Source organism: Solanum stenotomum, chromosome 11, assembly GCF_019186545.1.
Source record: "Solanum stenotomum isolate F172 chromosome 11, ASM1918654v1, whole genome shotgun sequence".
Taxonomy (NCBI): domain Eukaryota; kingdom Viridiplantae; phylum Streptophyta; class Magnoliopsida; order Solanales; family Solanaceae; genus Solanum; species Solanum stenotomum.
In genome coordinates this window covers 4,502,318-4,516,820 of record NC_064292.1, presented here as the reverse complement: position 1 = coordinate 4,516,820, position 14,503 = coordinate 4,502,318, and the positions used below count along the sequence as shown (strand labels likewise).

Sequence of the window (14,503 nt, the reverse complement as noted above, 5' to 3'; positions counted from 1 at the left end):
GAATTATAACGCAAGAATTGTTTAATTGTTGAATAATAAAGAGGGGATCGATCGCTATGTAGTGAATAATAATTTGTTTAAATATTATTTTGAGGGGTTGCTTAATTTAAAGGCTCCGTTTGTCTTTATTTACTCTTATCTATGTTTAGAAAATACATATATTTTTATTCTACGTTCTATAGATTTTGCATAAATATAAATTTGTAAATTGATTAGAAACACAAACCGCACGCTTCTCTCAAAAATATTTATTTTTTTTGAAAAAATACTTCTCAAAACCTTGTTGGAAAACTCAGCAAAGGCCAACCTACTGTGGATATGAACTTGCAAAACATTTTTTTAGTACAGGTCAATCAGAGTCTGTCAACCAAATGAGTCATATACTAAAAGGGAAATGTTATTGCTCATCAATTATATTTACAACACACACAAAAAAAATTACATCATTACATGAAAAAAAAACACAAAAACAAACAATAATGTATATGGATTCATGGTTGTATTTATGAATTAAAACAACCAATCACACTCCACTAATTAAACATTATAAAATACATTCATTAATTTTATTATTTAGCCACTATTGTCTAATAATTCAAACATGTTCTGGACTACTAGAGTGAGTAGAAGTGGCTATAGATGTAACAATTTGTTTTTTCCCACGTTCAGAACGGCTATTTTCTGCAAACTTAACACTTGCAAGATGTAGCCCTTTTTGTTTTTCATTTTCTGTCCATTCTGATTCATAATAATTTTCTTCATTATATTTTCCATCGTTCGATGCTGGAAAAAACATACTCCCCCATTGCGGAAAATGTATAAATGCCACGGGTAAGGTACATGCTATCGCCATTAAACCCATCCACGTTAGCCCCATACCAGTAGAAAATCGCGTAGTTGAAAAAAATAATAATTGCGTTAATCCGCCCCCAAAATTGCCTCCAGCACCCGTGAGCCCAGAAATTAGGCCCAATGATCTCCGCGATACGAATGGAATGATACCATATGTTGCACCACACGCGGCTTGGGCCCCGATTGAAAAGAGGATCATTGAAACTATGGCGATGGGTAGTGATTCAGCCCGGCCCAACCAAATACAAAAGGCTCCACCCGTTGTTTGGACTATCCATAAGACCCATAACCTTCCTCTCATCCCGAATTTTCGGGCTGCTAAATCCGAAGCATAGCCCCCGAAAGGACGAGCCACAAAATTCGCCATCCCAAATGTTGCAGCTATCATTCCCGCGGTGTGTAGCTTCAAATTGAACCTATCAACGAACGATCAATACTATCAGATCACTTATAAGATAATGACAGAGCAATAAATTGTATACTAATAGTGTATATATATATGAATACATTGTATATTAATAGTGTATATATGTATACATTGTATACTAATAGTGTATATAAGTTAAATTTTACGTGCAATAAATTGAAATAACACGTTAGATTAATAAAGCTTACTTGTCGTAAAAATACTCTGCTATGACATTGTTGATGCAAAGCTCAACTCCCATTGAAAACCCATAGAGGAGGAAAAATACCCATGTCCTATAATTTGTCACTGCATTTCGAAGAACCTAGACATAAAAAAAAAATGAAATTCAGTCCATATATGTTCCTAACGATCGAGTTAGTAATAAATAACGATTATATTTATTTGTGCGTGTATACAGGGGCGGAATCTAACCTTTGAGAATTGATCTTTAGTAACATCGCCCTTTTTTTGAAGAGCACTAAGGTTTCCATCAGGTAAATCTTGACCAAGTATTAAGACCATAAGTCCAATAATAATATGTAACCATCCGGGAATAAAAAATGCGATACGCCAAGCAGTGAACGGAGTAGTCCCGGTTAATTTAATTATATGAAAAAGAAAAGGCATGAGGAGTTGTGTAACACCACCTCCCATGTCACCCCACCCCCCTGCCACACCGTTAACGAGTCCAATAATTTGACTATTGAACATAACACTTGTCCAGTATTGACATGACACGAATGTGGCTAAAGAAAATCCAACTAAGAATCTCATAGCTATGTATCCCTCAGCATTTGAGATAAATGCAACAGAGAAAACAATAGGGGCAGTTAAAAGATTGAGAAATGCACAACCATATCTTGGTCCAATTAAGTCACATAGTGCACCCATGACTAGTCTAGAAAAAATACTACCGGAAACTGACGCAACCCCTGCATTACCAATATCTGCACGCGTTAAATTAAGATTGTCCCTAATAATTGGAACTAAAGGGGCAGCAGCAAAAGTTGAAATAAAACAAGTGAAAAATGAAATCCAAGCTAAGTGGAAAGATCTCATGTGGGGTTGTGCAAATGAAAAGATTTTGATTGATTTTGCCTTGTGTTCTGAGTCAACTGGCAAATCAAATTTATTGGATTGGCTATTATTGCAAACATTTTGAGAAGTGACAGAAAATGCAAATGTTTGTTCTCTGCCTAGAGGGCTTGCAAAACTAGCCATTTTTTGGTTCAAAAAAACAAAAAGTGAAGGCTTAAAGGTTGATGTTTGATAGTGTGTTGTGATTATTTGGAAATGCTAAGTGTATGGTATTTATAGGAGTTTTAGGGAATTTTTTAATATTTTTTTAGGGAGTTGACATTGTAAACATCACACGTATTACACATTGGCATCACATGGTATGTTTTCTTTTTTTGTAAAATAAAAGAAATAAAAGAAAGTACTGCTAATTAATATAAGTGCAGTCTACTTATAATATTTAGGAATTCAATGCAAGTTTCACTCATGTTCACCTACCGATCAAGGAAGGCATAACTTATCTATTCAACTTATAAATCTACCGAGTGTTATGTTTGATAGAATGGTAAAGATTCATTCATAATAATCAGATGTTTCAAGTTTGAATATTCTCAAAAATAACATGCTCTTGGTGGAGTGTAGGAAACACACAATAGTAAATTTTCTATGAAGCAAATCCGATCCAGAGATGTTAGTCAGATTTCGATGGTAATTTTAAATGTTATAAGGTCAATTTAAAATAGCAATCTCGAATACACTCACATCAATTTTGTGAAGTTCGGCCCCTCAGATTAATTCCGTGAGTCTCTTATCCCCGTCTCATTGAACGACAACAAGGAACAAATCCTACTAAAAAACTCATTGATTACATAAAAATAATCAGATTTGTTCTAATGACTATGTCAAGGTGAGACTCTATCGTTGAGTTAATAACTAAAAACTTAAAAGCTCCTATTTTGTTGTCGAACGTGAAGTGGGGTGGCTAAGATTTCTGTGTCATCTCTATCTTTTTTTATTCATTTTAATAACATCTAAAGTTCTCCTTTAAATTATAGTCAACTTATCAACCATGTGCTTTGGTGCCTTTTTTATTTCTTTGATACCTTATATCTTTGCCCCAAAATGAAGCAAAAATAGACAAAATTTATGTAACTTCTGTCCTTCTATCAAACTTTAGGGGTAGTTTGGTTACTAGTATTAAGAAGTAAAAAATTAGTCATGTTTTTTATAACTAATAAGTATCATGTTTAATAACATTTTAGTTATTATGAATACAAATTCTACTATCAAGTATACAATATTTGTTTATCTAGTTTACAATATCGCATAACTAAAGCATATACTCTCTCTGTCCCAATTTATGTGACTTACTTTTCTTTTTAGTCAGTCCCAAAAAGAAACATTTCTATATTAAGTAACAATTTAATTATAAAATATCTATTTTACCCTTAATGAAATGATTTACAGCCACACAAATTTTTATCATTCATTTTGAACCACAAGTTTTAAAAGTCTTCCTTTCTTTCTTAAAAATCCGTGCCGAATCAAACTACCTCACATAAAATGGGACGGATGGAGTATAAGTTATGAGTCAATTTATGTCATATTATTTTCTATAAGACAGAAGATGAAATAACTAATATATGAATAATTAAATCTGTATAACTAGTACTTGTATTACTATAATATCGATATGCATAACTTCAGCAACCAAACAACCTTTTAGTGGATAAAGTTACATGATTATCTTATCGATAAGAGGTAATAGATATTCGAGATGAGCATAAAGTAATACAATTTTTTAAAAAATGTGGAACCCAACAATGTTTCAAAATTTAAGCGTTTTAAGTTTTAAATTAGTGGTGGATAAGAGGATAGATGTTAGAAATTGACCAATTGATAAGTCACTAAAAATGTTTGTCTGGGATCATGAAATTGGACTTTTGCTATTTAAATTTGGTACGCCATTTTGTAGTCTAATACGACAAAGCAATGTTTTTAAAAATTAAATTTGTAGTTGGTTTGCTTGGTTGTTTAAAATGCAGATCTCAATGCGTTTACTAGCATGATATTTTTATAAACTATTTTTTTTATAAAAAAAAACTCAATATACAAGAGAGCAGATGTGAGTTCTATACACAACTCACAAGATGAACAACAACAATAATATATCCGCTAAGGAAGGTCGTATGTACGCAGTTTAATCCCTCTTTTATGAAGAAAGATAGATCTTTGGCTCAAGTAAGTGAAGTAACGCGTATCAAAAATCAAGTTTGTAAAACAAATACAGTAGTGAAGAAGTCTTAGAAACATTAATATTGAAGAAGAGAACAGTTGCAACAGACAAATAATACGATAACTAAAGCAAAGAAAATAATAGGGTAATACTATAAGCATCGAGGAATAAGATAGTAGGAGAGTAATAACAACAATACTATAATGAGGGAACACTCAACTACCTACTAACCTAGCTTCTACGCACCATAATCCTCGATCTCGATATCTTCCTATCTAGGGTCATATTCTCAGTGTCTAATCAGCTCTCCTCAAGACTTCTTCGATCTACATATACCTCTCATCATACTCAACCTCTTGCACCTTCTCAACGGAGCAACTGTTAAAGCAATTATTAACTTGACCTCAAGGCTAACTAGCTAGTTTATGTTTTTGTTGTAACGGAGGTAATAAGGCTCTAGTCCCGCCTTTTTTTTATCTCATAAATATAATACGATTCAAATATACTGAATAACTTTATTTATTTTTAAAAAAAGCACGAGCCCATGGAGCAAACAAGGTCATGTTCAAAACTATACGCGTACCTCTAAAGTCATTTTTGTAAATCACCCGCGCCCTTAAAACTAAGACAACTACACGTCTAGTTCAAGGAAGCAACTACGTCTACTACTACTACTTTTTCAACTTAAAAGAAATATGCAAGTGGAGTTCAATTTCATTTGTTTTTTAATCATAGGATATATAAATTATAATACACGTATTATGAACTGCGATAGCATTATGGAGTTATCATCCGTACTTATATTAATTTAATTTCTTCTTCCAAAATATTTTAAACCTAGTTGTAGTTTTCTTTGACTTAGCATCTTGTAACTAATTATGAAACTCACATGCAAACTAGCAAGAAACCAGAAGGCTATAAATTATAATACAAAAATTATTTCTTTAATTCGTTGTCGTATTAGGCTACTAAATGCAAGTGTTCGGTAAAATCCATGAAGAATAAAATGCTTTCGGTGGAGGGTCATTTGCGGTACAGTTAAATTTTTTTACGGAAAAGGGTTAAAATTGTCCTTGAACTATGCGAAATAGATCACTTATACCCTCCATTACACTTTGGGATCAAAAATACCCCCGCAGTTATTCCAGGAGATCACAAATACCCTCAAGAGTTAACACCCCAATTTTTTTAGTGATGTGGCAAGCCACATGGGACTAATCCCTCCACCTAAGCATTGCCAACTAAGATTCACTACAAAAGAACTTGACTTAAAGCCCAAAATATTGCCACTAAAGGTTATGAGTGATTTTTAGTGGCGACTAAGGCTCCAACAACCATTCGCTAGAAAAACTTTTTTTTTCAACAAAAAAATATGATAATTAATTTTCGATTGCGACCTAATTTTCTAAAATAAACAACTTGCAATATCCATATTAAAAACATCCAATATTATTACGAAAANTACAAAAATTATTTCTTTAATTCGTTGTCGTATTAGGCTACTAAATGCAAGTGTTTGGTAAAATCCATGAAGAATAAAATGCTTTCGGTGGAGGGTCATTCGCGGTACAGTTAAATCTTTTTATAACAGTCATTCATAATATTCTTAACTTGATTTAAACCGATATACAAGTAGATACTTAAACTTATATAAAATTAAATAAGTACATATGGCATAATATGTGTCCTACATGACAATTATAAATCAGTTCAAGTGTATCTCACATAAATTACTATATAGGGACATGTGTAACTACTTATTCAATTTTATGTAAATTTAAGTGTTTACTAATGCACAATCAAAATTAGACATAACTATCTGGCATCAGCTGAAGTCAAGTTAAAAAATACATTTATATATTACTTTATGATAATATTTTATAATTATAATTGAGTTTTTAAGTCAATTTTCATATTATGTTTAAAATATTATATGTTCATTATTATAACATTTCATTATAGAATTAAAAAAAAATATTGGGATAAACATTGATTTTGATTAGTCAAAATTGTACACCCAACTAGACGTATAACCAAAGAGTAATCCACACATAATTTGTTGTCATTATGTTACTAAAATTGAAATGGTACGGAACGGTGTATGGCCGTACCTCAATTAAAGTGAATATCTAAATATTATAATTTTTTTATTAATTATATATCTTTTGATACTTTATTCCTTAGAATATGCCAAATTTCCTTAATACTCTACGTGTTTCACCATCAAATTTCTCTATAATTTTTGTAATAAGATTAATAGACAAATTAGTTTGTTAAACCTTTCATCAAATGTATGTGTACTTAAATTTAGGCACATTGGTGAATTACAAAAATGACCTTGGAGGTGCTTATGGAACATGACCTCGCTTGCTCCCTAGGCTTGTATTTTTCCTTTCTAATAGAGTTATTCAGTATATTTGAATTGTGTTATTTATGAGATATAAAAAAAAAGGGCGACTAGAGTCTTATTACCTCCATTACAATCCAAAGGTGAACTAGCTAGTCACCCCATGGGGTCAAGTTAACAATTGCTTTGACTTTTGATTTCGAAGATTTGTCTCTGCCCATAAGACATGAACACGCTACTTCATTCTAACACATAGATTATGCTCTAGATTCGTCATTGCTTATGTATCATACAAATTATAGACTTCCATAGTCCTCTGATAAAGTTGACTAATTTTTTCACTATAAAAAATAATTTAATAATTTTAATGTAAAAAAAGTTTGAGTTAGTATTCATGAAATTAACCATTTGATTGTTACACCAAATGAGATGTCCATGTACTCCCTCCGATTCATATTATATGACGTTATTTTATTCAAAATATTTTTAACATATAATAAACTCATAAATTTTTGCAACTTGACAATTAAAACAGATTTTTCAAGTGATTAATTGATCCTTATTTTTTTTAAAATGCACCATTGATGGCACGCAATAAATAAAGAATTCTTTGGTCAACTTATCAACCATGTTCTTTTGATAACCTATTAATTATTTAATTAGATTAATTACTTCATGAATAATCCAACTCATAATGAAGTTTCAAACCTAATTAATCAGAACAACTTGCATTGCCATTAACGTATAAAACAATATGTTGTACTAAATAGTGGGAAAGTCTTATATAAGTGCTTGAAACCTGAATATTCTTAAACCAAACAAAGTTTTTTTTTCAATATTTTTATCAAACTATACTAATTATCATGGTTAAGTTTATAGATTAAGGTGGAAATATAACGTATGTATCAAATTGATTATTTTTGTCATAATAGAGTACACGAAGACATGTGTCATATTTTTTATTAGATTAGTCAAAATATCGGATGGAGATAATTTTTTATAATTTTTCTGTTAGATTAGTCTAAACATCGGATGTAAACAACTTGATACCTATCTTGTTCATCAAAAAAATATGCAAGAGATAGAAGAGGGCCGGGGACATAAACCTTACGTTCAAGTTATATATATTTTACAAGACTGTAAATACGTTCATCAAAACTTATGGATCGTGAAGAGACTTTATAACTATATAAGAATACTTTTACTATATATTATCTACTTACAATTAACTAACTAAAAAATAACATTTTTATTTATTTATTTTTTGAATTTTAGGTTATTATCATTTACGGGGAGTATATTTTTTCCAGCGTCGAATAATAGAAAATACAATGAAAAGAATTATTATGGATCAGAATGTTAGAAAATGAAAAACAAAAAGGGCTACATCATGCAAGTTTAAGTTTGCAGAAAATAGCCACTCTGAACGTGGGAAAAAACAGATTGTTACATCCATAACCACTTCAACTTACTCTACTAGTCCAGAACATGTTTGAAGAATAAAAGTGGAGAAAATTTTAGAAATAGCGAACATAATAGACATAATAAGGCTATATAGCTATATTTTCGATAATTGTGCTCCATAGTTGTAGTTCTATTTGCTATGTAGGCTGCAGTTTGTATATTTCTGTCTGTTTGTATATATATTTTGCTTGTGAATATACAAATAGGGTAAGTATATATAAATTTTGTATTTATACATTTATTAGAACTCCATTTGTTTATTCGCTTGCCAATATAAAAACAAGATAATTTATTATGAATTTTTCATAAATCGTATACAAATATCTAGGTTAAGCATATACAAATTTCGGAATTTGTATAATCAAGAACAGAATTATACAAATTCTGGATTTATACAAATCAGACAAATTATACAAGTCAGGCGAATAGAAAAAATTGAGAAAACTATAGTTGTGAATAACAATTTTCTTTAACAATAGCTATAGTACCTAGTATAGGCTAAATGTTTGTTATTCTGCATAATTTTTCCATAGAAGTATTGAAAATATTAATGAAAGTATATGTCATGTATACAACCAAGAATTTGAAATGGATTCAAAATTTAATTTTTGTAGTATCAATGTGACATTCTTTCTTTTTCGTCAGTCATAAAAAGTGACACATTTCTACATAGATATTCAAGCTTCATTATAGATGATACCATATACAACAAATTGCGATAGCTATATATTATACAATTAATGATGGATGTTTACACCAAAGCAACTATTAATCTTAAGTCTCACAAAATAAAGCAAAGGTGCATATTATAGGGAATCACACTTTTTTTTTCAAATTTGGGGGTATGGGAAGGTATTACAAAATGGGAATCGAACGTTCATCGACAAAATGAAAGTTAAGATTCCCCAAAGACATCACACTTAGGTAATGAAACCTCATTCAAACTAAAAAGCATATATATCACACGTTATTTATGTTGTACAAACACGAAGTGCGAGTAAGTATTTTATTTTTCCCATCACACGCGATTTGGTGTTACATTAGGCGGAGTAGATGCTGAACCCACACGCTTCTTCCCACGCTCTGTCCGGCTGTTTTCTGCGAATTTGATGCTGTTATGGTGCATCCCCTTTTGTTTCTCAGCCTCAGTATACTCAGAACCAAAATAATATTCTTCAGTACCCTTAATAGGATCTTTAGTAGGAGGCAAAAACATACTACCCCATTGTGGAAAATGAACTAAAGATACTGGAAGTGTACACGCGATGATCATCATCCCCATATACGTTAGTCCTGTCCCTGTCGAGTACTTTGTGCTCGTAAAAAACAGTAGTTGTGTCAATCCCGAACCAAAATTCCCTCCAGCTCCTGTCATACCAGATAATATACCTAATGATCTTCGCGAAATAAAGGGAATAACACCAAATGTTGCACCACATGCTGCTTGTGCACCTATTGAAAATATGATCATCCAAGTAATAGCCAGAGGAAGTGTATCAGCCCTTCCAAGAAGTAAACAGAACACACCACCAATTGTTTGTAAAATCCATAAATTCCATAATCTGCCTCTCATTCCAAAATGTTTTGCTGCAAAATCTGATGACCATCCTCCGAATGGTCGCGCTAATAAGTTAGCCATACCAAACGTTGCAGCGATGATTCCAGCTGTGTGAAGCTTCAAATCAAATCTACACAAAAAAAATTCAGAAAAATTGATTCAATATTCTTACTATTGATGTTCGTATAACGTTGTATAGGGAAACAAATCAAACCTATCGAAGAAATACTCTGCAATCACGTTATCTGTAGTTAATTCAACTCCCATCGAGTATCCATAGAGCAGAACAAAGATCCATGTCCTGTAATTTGTTGCAGCATACCATAATATCTATGAAAAAATGCAGATAACAAATGTTAGCTCAATGTAAATGTTAACCATATTTTTTAATTTTGATATGACGATGTCACTGACCTTTGAGAATTTATCTTTAGAAACATTGCCTTGCTTCTGTAAAGAAGCGAGGTTACCATCAGGTAAATCTTGTCCAAGAGTTAACACTAAAATTCCCATAATAACATGAAGCCATCCAGGAATAAAAAATGCAATTCTCCAAGCAGTAAACGGGGTTGCCCCTGCTCGACATATTATATCGTAGAGCAGAGGCATAATAAGTTGAGTAGCACCACCACCCATATTCCCCCATCCAGCAGCTGTCCCATTAACAAATCCAATAATTTGACTATTAAACATCGTACTCATCCAATACTGACATGACACAAACGTTGCTAGTGAGAACCCAATCATAAACCTCACAGCAACATACCCTCCAGCCGATGACACAAAAGACATACAAAAAACAGCAGGGGCAGATAACATTATAAGAAACGCGCAACCATATCTAGGACCTAACATGTCACATATCGCGCCCATAGCTAGCCTAGACAAGATACTACCCGAAACAGAGGCAACTCCAGCATTACCAACATCCATTTTAGTTAAATTAAGATTGTCCCTAATAATAGGGACTAAAGGGGCTGCAGCAAAAGTCGATACGAAACAAGTAAAAAATGAAATCCATGAGAGTTGAAACGTTAGGCCATGAGGTTTCGAAAACGAATAAAATTTAAAAACTTTAGCCTTATGTTCAGAATCAACAGGAACTTTGAAATTGGCATTTGTATCAGTTGGTACATTTGGTGTAACACCATGCATAGAACTTCCTGGTGATCCTTCAATATCACCCATTTTAGACAAAAAAAAAAAAGTGATTAAAATGGTAATTAAACAAGAAAGGTGATTAAGGATGTGTTTTAATTTTATGAAATTGATTTAGGTGGTGTTTATATAGGTAAAAAAGAGTTGACAATTTAAGGGTTTAAGTTAACCAATGGAGATTCCAAATGGTTAATATAACCTTATAGTATATCCCAAAGGATCCTAATTATAAGGAATCTTAAAGAATGTCCACTATATAAAATAGTTGTGTTTAATTGTTAATTATTATGGTTTTGTTTAATCCTAATTGATAAATAGATATATTTTATATCTATGGCCTTCTCCTTTTGAATTGAAAGAAAACCTGGGGCGTATCTGCCTCGTATCGTTTGACGTAACACAAAGTTTCAGAAAACACAAGACATATTTTGAAATTTAGGATCCAAAACAAACTTGAGATATTTAAGTTGTTAGTATAATCATTTTATTAAAGGGTAAAGATGATTTTTCTTTTTTTAATTATGGAAAGGTGACATTCCTTTTTAGATAATAAAAAGGGAAAGAGTATCATATAAATTAGGATAGAGAGACTATTATTTAACCGTAGTTAAAAATGTGATTTATTACCTAAATTTACTTAATTATGTTTTTCATTGCATGCACCTCATATATGAACTACCAAGTTTTTAAAAAATATGATATTTGTCTACTATGGTGTCATATTTTAAATATGTGATCATTTCATCCTAAAGTTTAAGCTATTAAAAAAATAATGATAGTCTGCAACTATGTGATTACTAATTAAATAATGGTTTAATGAGGGGGAAGAGGAGAGGGGGGCTCTCCCACATAAAGTGCGACAACACTTAGCTATCAACTAACCATCTACGTTGATCCTTGACATTCATACATTTCTATCTAGGATTGTGGCTTCCGTAACCTGAAGTTATTTCATGTCTTGTCTATTTCCTCCTCCCTCCCCCTTTTTTTGGTCTACCTCTACCACTCTAGCTCTTACTACATCCAACCTCTCACACCTCATTATTCATGCATTCGTACCACCTCTTCTTCACATGTTTGAATCATCTCAGTCTCGCTTCCCTCATCTTGTCCGCTACAAAAGTCACTTCGACCTTGTCCAATATAGCTTCGTTCCTAATCATATCTATCCTAATATGCCTACACGATGGTTTCTTCTTCTTTTTTCCCCCTTCCTTTTTCCTTCATCAGCAACATTAGAATTTTATTTAAAACATCACTTGCCGCTATAACATAAGTAATTAATTAATGTTAATTAATAGTTATGATGAGTGCTTTATCAGATTGGTTCAACTAATTACCAATTAATTTTATCTAAACAAGCTAAAGTTTACCGATCATCATGAGTTGACCTTGTTAACTGATTTATGATGATAAGGGCGGAGAAGTCCCGACAGATTCGATCAAATTCAGTAGCTTTTACTCAAACAATATATTTTTGTATCAAGAAAATTATTAAATATATACAAATATTAAAAATTCCGAACTCATAAAAGTTGAAATCCTGACTCCACTTCTATTTAATTTATGCAATATATGATTATTAAAATTAAGTGTCATATTCTTCACTTTAATATAAGCTATACAAAATAAAATTTAAAAAAAGGTCCTAATCACAAGTCTTTTTCTACCTACTCTACAAGGACAAAATCAACGTACAATTTGCAAGTACACATACCTTTGACCTTGGAAAATAATATTTGAGAAATGACCTTTAAATGGATATAAGAGCTCTATTATTTGAATTATAATTATAATCGATACGTGATGCGGTTTTAGTGAAGATCGAGAAATCGTGTATGTTTCTTTATTTACTTGTATTTTTGGTATTTATTGTCATATTTTCTTATAACTATGCTTCAGATACTCCTTTTTTAAGTCAAAATTGTATAGAAAATAATTATTCTATCCTCCTAAAACAAAGATAAGATCGATGTACATTTTATCATTTTCAGACTCCATACTCATGAAATTATGCGATGCATGTATGTTGTTCTTCTTGTTGTTGTATAGTAACTTTAGTAATAATTTGTAAGTACTTGCTCTGTTTCAGTTTGCTTGGCTTGATTAGGAGAATGAAGGTCTAACTAATTAACTAATATTTAGTATGAATTCGACATAAAATCTTTAATTTTTTAAAATGAAATTTTCCCTAAAAATTACATAAGAAGTTCTATAAGCTAAGTCACTATATATAATTAAGAATTTTAAATATTTAGAAAGTATTTAAAAAATTAAAATCAAGGAGAATATATTTTGACAGTCTAAATAGTAATCGAAATAAATAAATTAAAACGAAAGAAAGGAGTAGTATTTATCAAAAAGTGATTGGCAATTAAGATGTGGATACAGCTATTTACAAGTTTAAAATACATCCATCAGCAAGTGGGGATGGTTTAGAGCTTTGCAAACACGTCTATTATTATTAATAATAATATTTATTTATTTATGTATCTTTTTAATTTGATGTTTAGTGTTTATATTAGGATTTGATTATATTTTGATTTTGCTTCAGAAAATTTGGAGCCGACTGTACAAACAGGGGTAGGGTCGAACTTTGAGATCACTAATTAAGAAGAAAAGAACATTTATTACTTTATCACAACATGATCGACGCAATAATCACTTTTAAAAAAGAATTTGCGCCCCAAACTATTTGTATAGCAGAATTTCTTCACGATTTAACAATTAATATGAAATCAAGTTCAGAAACAAAAATAATTAAAACAAGAGTTTATCAATCATGACTTTGACTCAGACTATTCTGATCGACCCATCAGTGAAAAAAAAAATCTAGGCTGCTTCAAGATATTAAATTCTACATAATTACTTAAATTTTACCCAATTAAAACTGTTTTCTTAAAAATAAAAAATCGAAGCTCATGATATAATTAAAAAATTGAACCAAAACATGTACATTATGGTTCCGCCTCTGGTAACAAGTAACTATTCTCGAAATAAAATTGGAGACTCGGAAGACAAATTATTATCTCAAAGGAGTAAGGATTGAGATTTGAGAACGACGAGTATAATAAAGGGATTTCAAATAGCCAACCAATTTTTGAACATAAGGTAACGATAGTTTGAGGTCTAATATTATTTTACCTTTGATCGCACTATATAAGCTTGTATTAATTAATACGTACTATATCAAAAATGATCTTTACCGATAATTAATTAACGGCAATAGCTTAATTGCTGCTAAAAATATTTTTTTAGTGGCATTTAACACTTTTTGTAAATGTTCCTAAAACCTATTGTAACACTGGATCCAATGTCAATTAACTAATGGCGGCAAAAGCTTTATTACTTTTTGTTAATCTGTATATTTATTACCACTAAAAAGTCTTTTTATTGTAGTGACGTAACCTCTACCTACATGGATCATCAGTAGAGGAAGTTCTTCAAGGGAACTTGACTTTA

At 31.3% G+C, this 14,503-nt stretch overlaps 2 protein-coding genes across 2 annotated transcripts; both read right to left on the bottom strand.

Annotated features, from left to right (window-relative positions):
- Positions 1-436: 436 nt before the first annotated feature.
- On the bottom strand, positions 437-2,498 carry LOC125843680 (high affinity nitrate transporter 2.4-like). The gene is made up of 3 exons (XM_049522852.1): positions 1,694-2,498; positions 1,468-1,583; positions 437-1,268 (listed from the first exon to the last, which is right to left on the bottom strand). Exons 1-3 carry the CDS (start codon positions 2,480-2,482, stop codon positions 596-598), a joined length of 1,578 nt encoding a protein of 525 aa, XP_049378809.1. The 5' UTR covers positions 2,483-2,498; the 3' UTR covers positions 437-595.
- A 6,636-nt stretch (positions 2,499-9,134) lies between these two features.
- On the bottom strand, positions 9,135-11,071 carry LOC125843682 (high affinity nitrate transporter 2.4-like). Its single transcript, XM_049522854.1, has 3 exons — positions 10,298-11,071; positions 10,098-10,213; positions 9,135-10,013 (listed from the first exon to the last, which is right to left on the bottom strand). The coding sequence occupies exons 1-3, from the start codon at positions 11,069-11,071 to the stop codon at positions 9,344-9,346; spliced, it is 1,560 nt and encodes a 519-aa protein (XP_049378811.1). The 3' UTR covers positions 9,135-9,343.
- Positions 11,072-14,503: the final 3,432 nt, after the last annotated feature.

What these genes read in the sequence shown, in the direction of transcription:
- LOC125843680 (XM_049522852.1), bottom strand. Translation starts at nt 2,482, where the DNA reads ATGGCTAGTTTTGCAAGCCCTCTAGGCAGAGAACAAACATTTGCATTT. An exon ending in CTAAAGATCAATTCTCAAAG is followed by an intron (nt 1,584 to 1,693) that starts GTTAGATTCCGC and finishes TTTTATGTCTAG; the next exon opens with GTTCTTCGAAATGCAGTGAC. An exon ending in GCAGAGTATTTTTACGACAA is followed by an intron (nt 1,269 to 1,467) that starts GTAAGCTTTATT and finishes GTTCGTTGATAG; the next exon opens with GTTCAATTTGAAGCTACACA.
- LOC125843682 (XM_049522854.1), bottom strand. Translation starts at nt 11,071, where the DNA reads ATGGGTGATATTGAAGGATCACCAGGAAGTTCTATGCATGGTGTTACA. An exon ending in CTAAAGATAAATTCTCAAAG is followed by an intron (nt 10,214 to 10,297) that starts GTCAGTGACATC and finishes ATTTTTTCATAG; the next exon opens with ATATTATGGTATGCTGCAAC. An exon ending in GCAGAGTATTTCTTCGATAG is followed by an intron (nt 10,014 to 10,097) that starts GTTTGATTTGTT and finishes TTTTTTGTGTAG; the next exon opens with ATTTGATTTGAAGCTTCACA.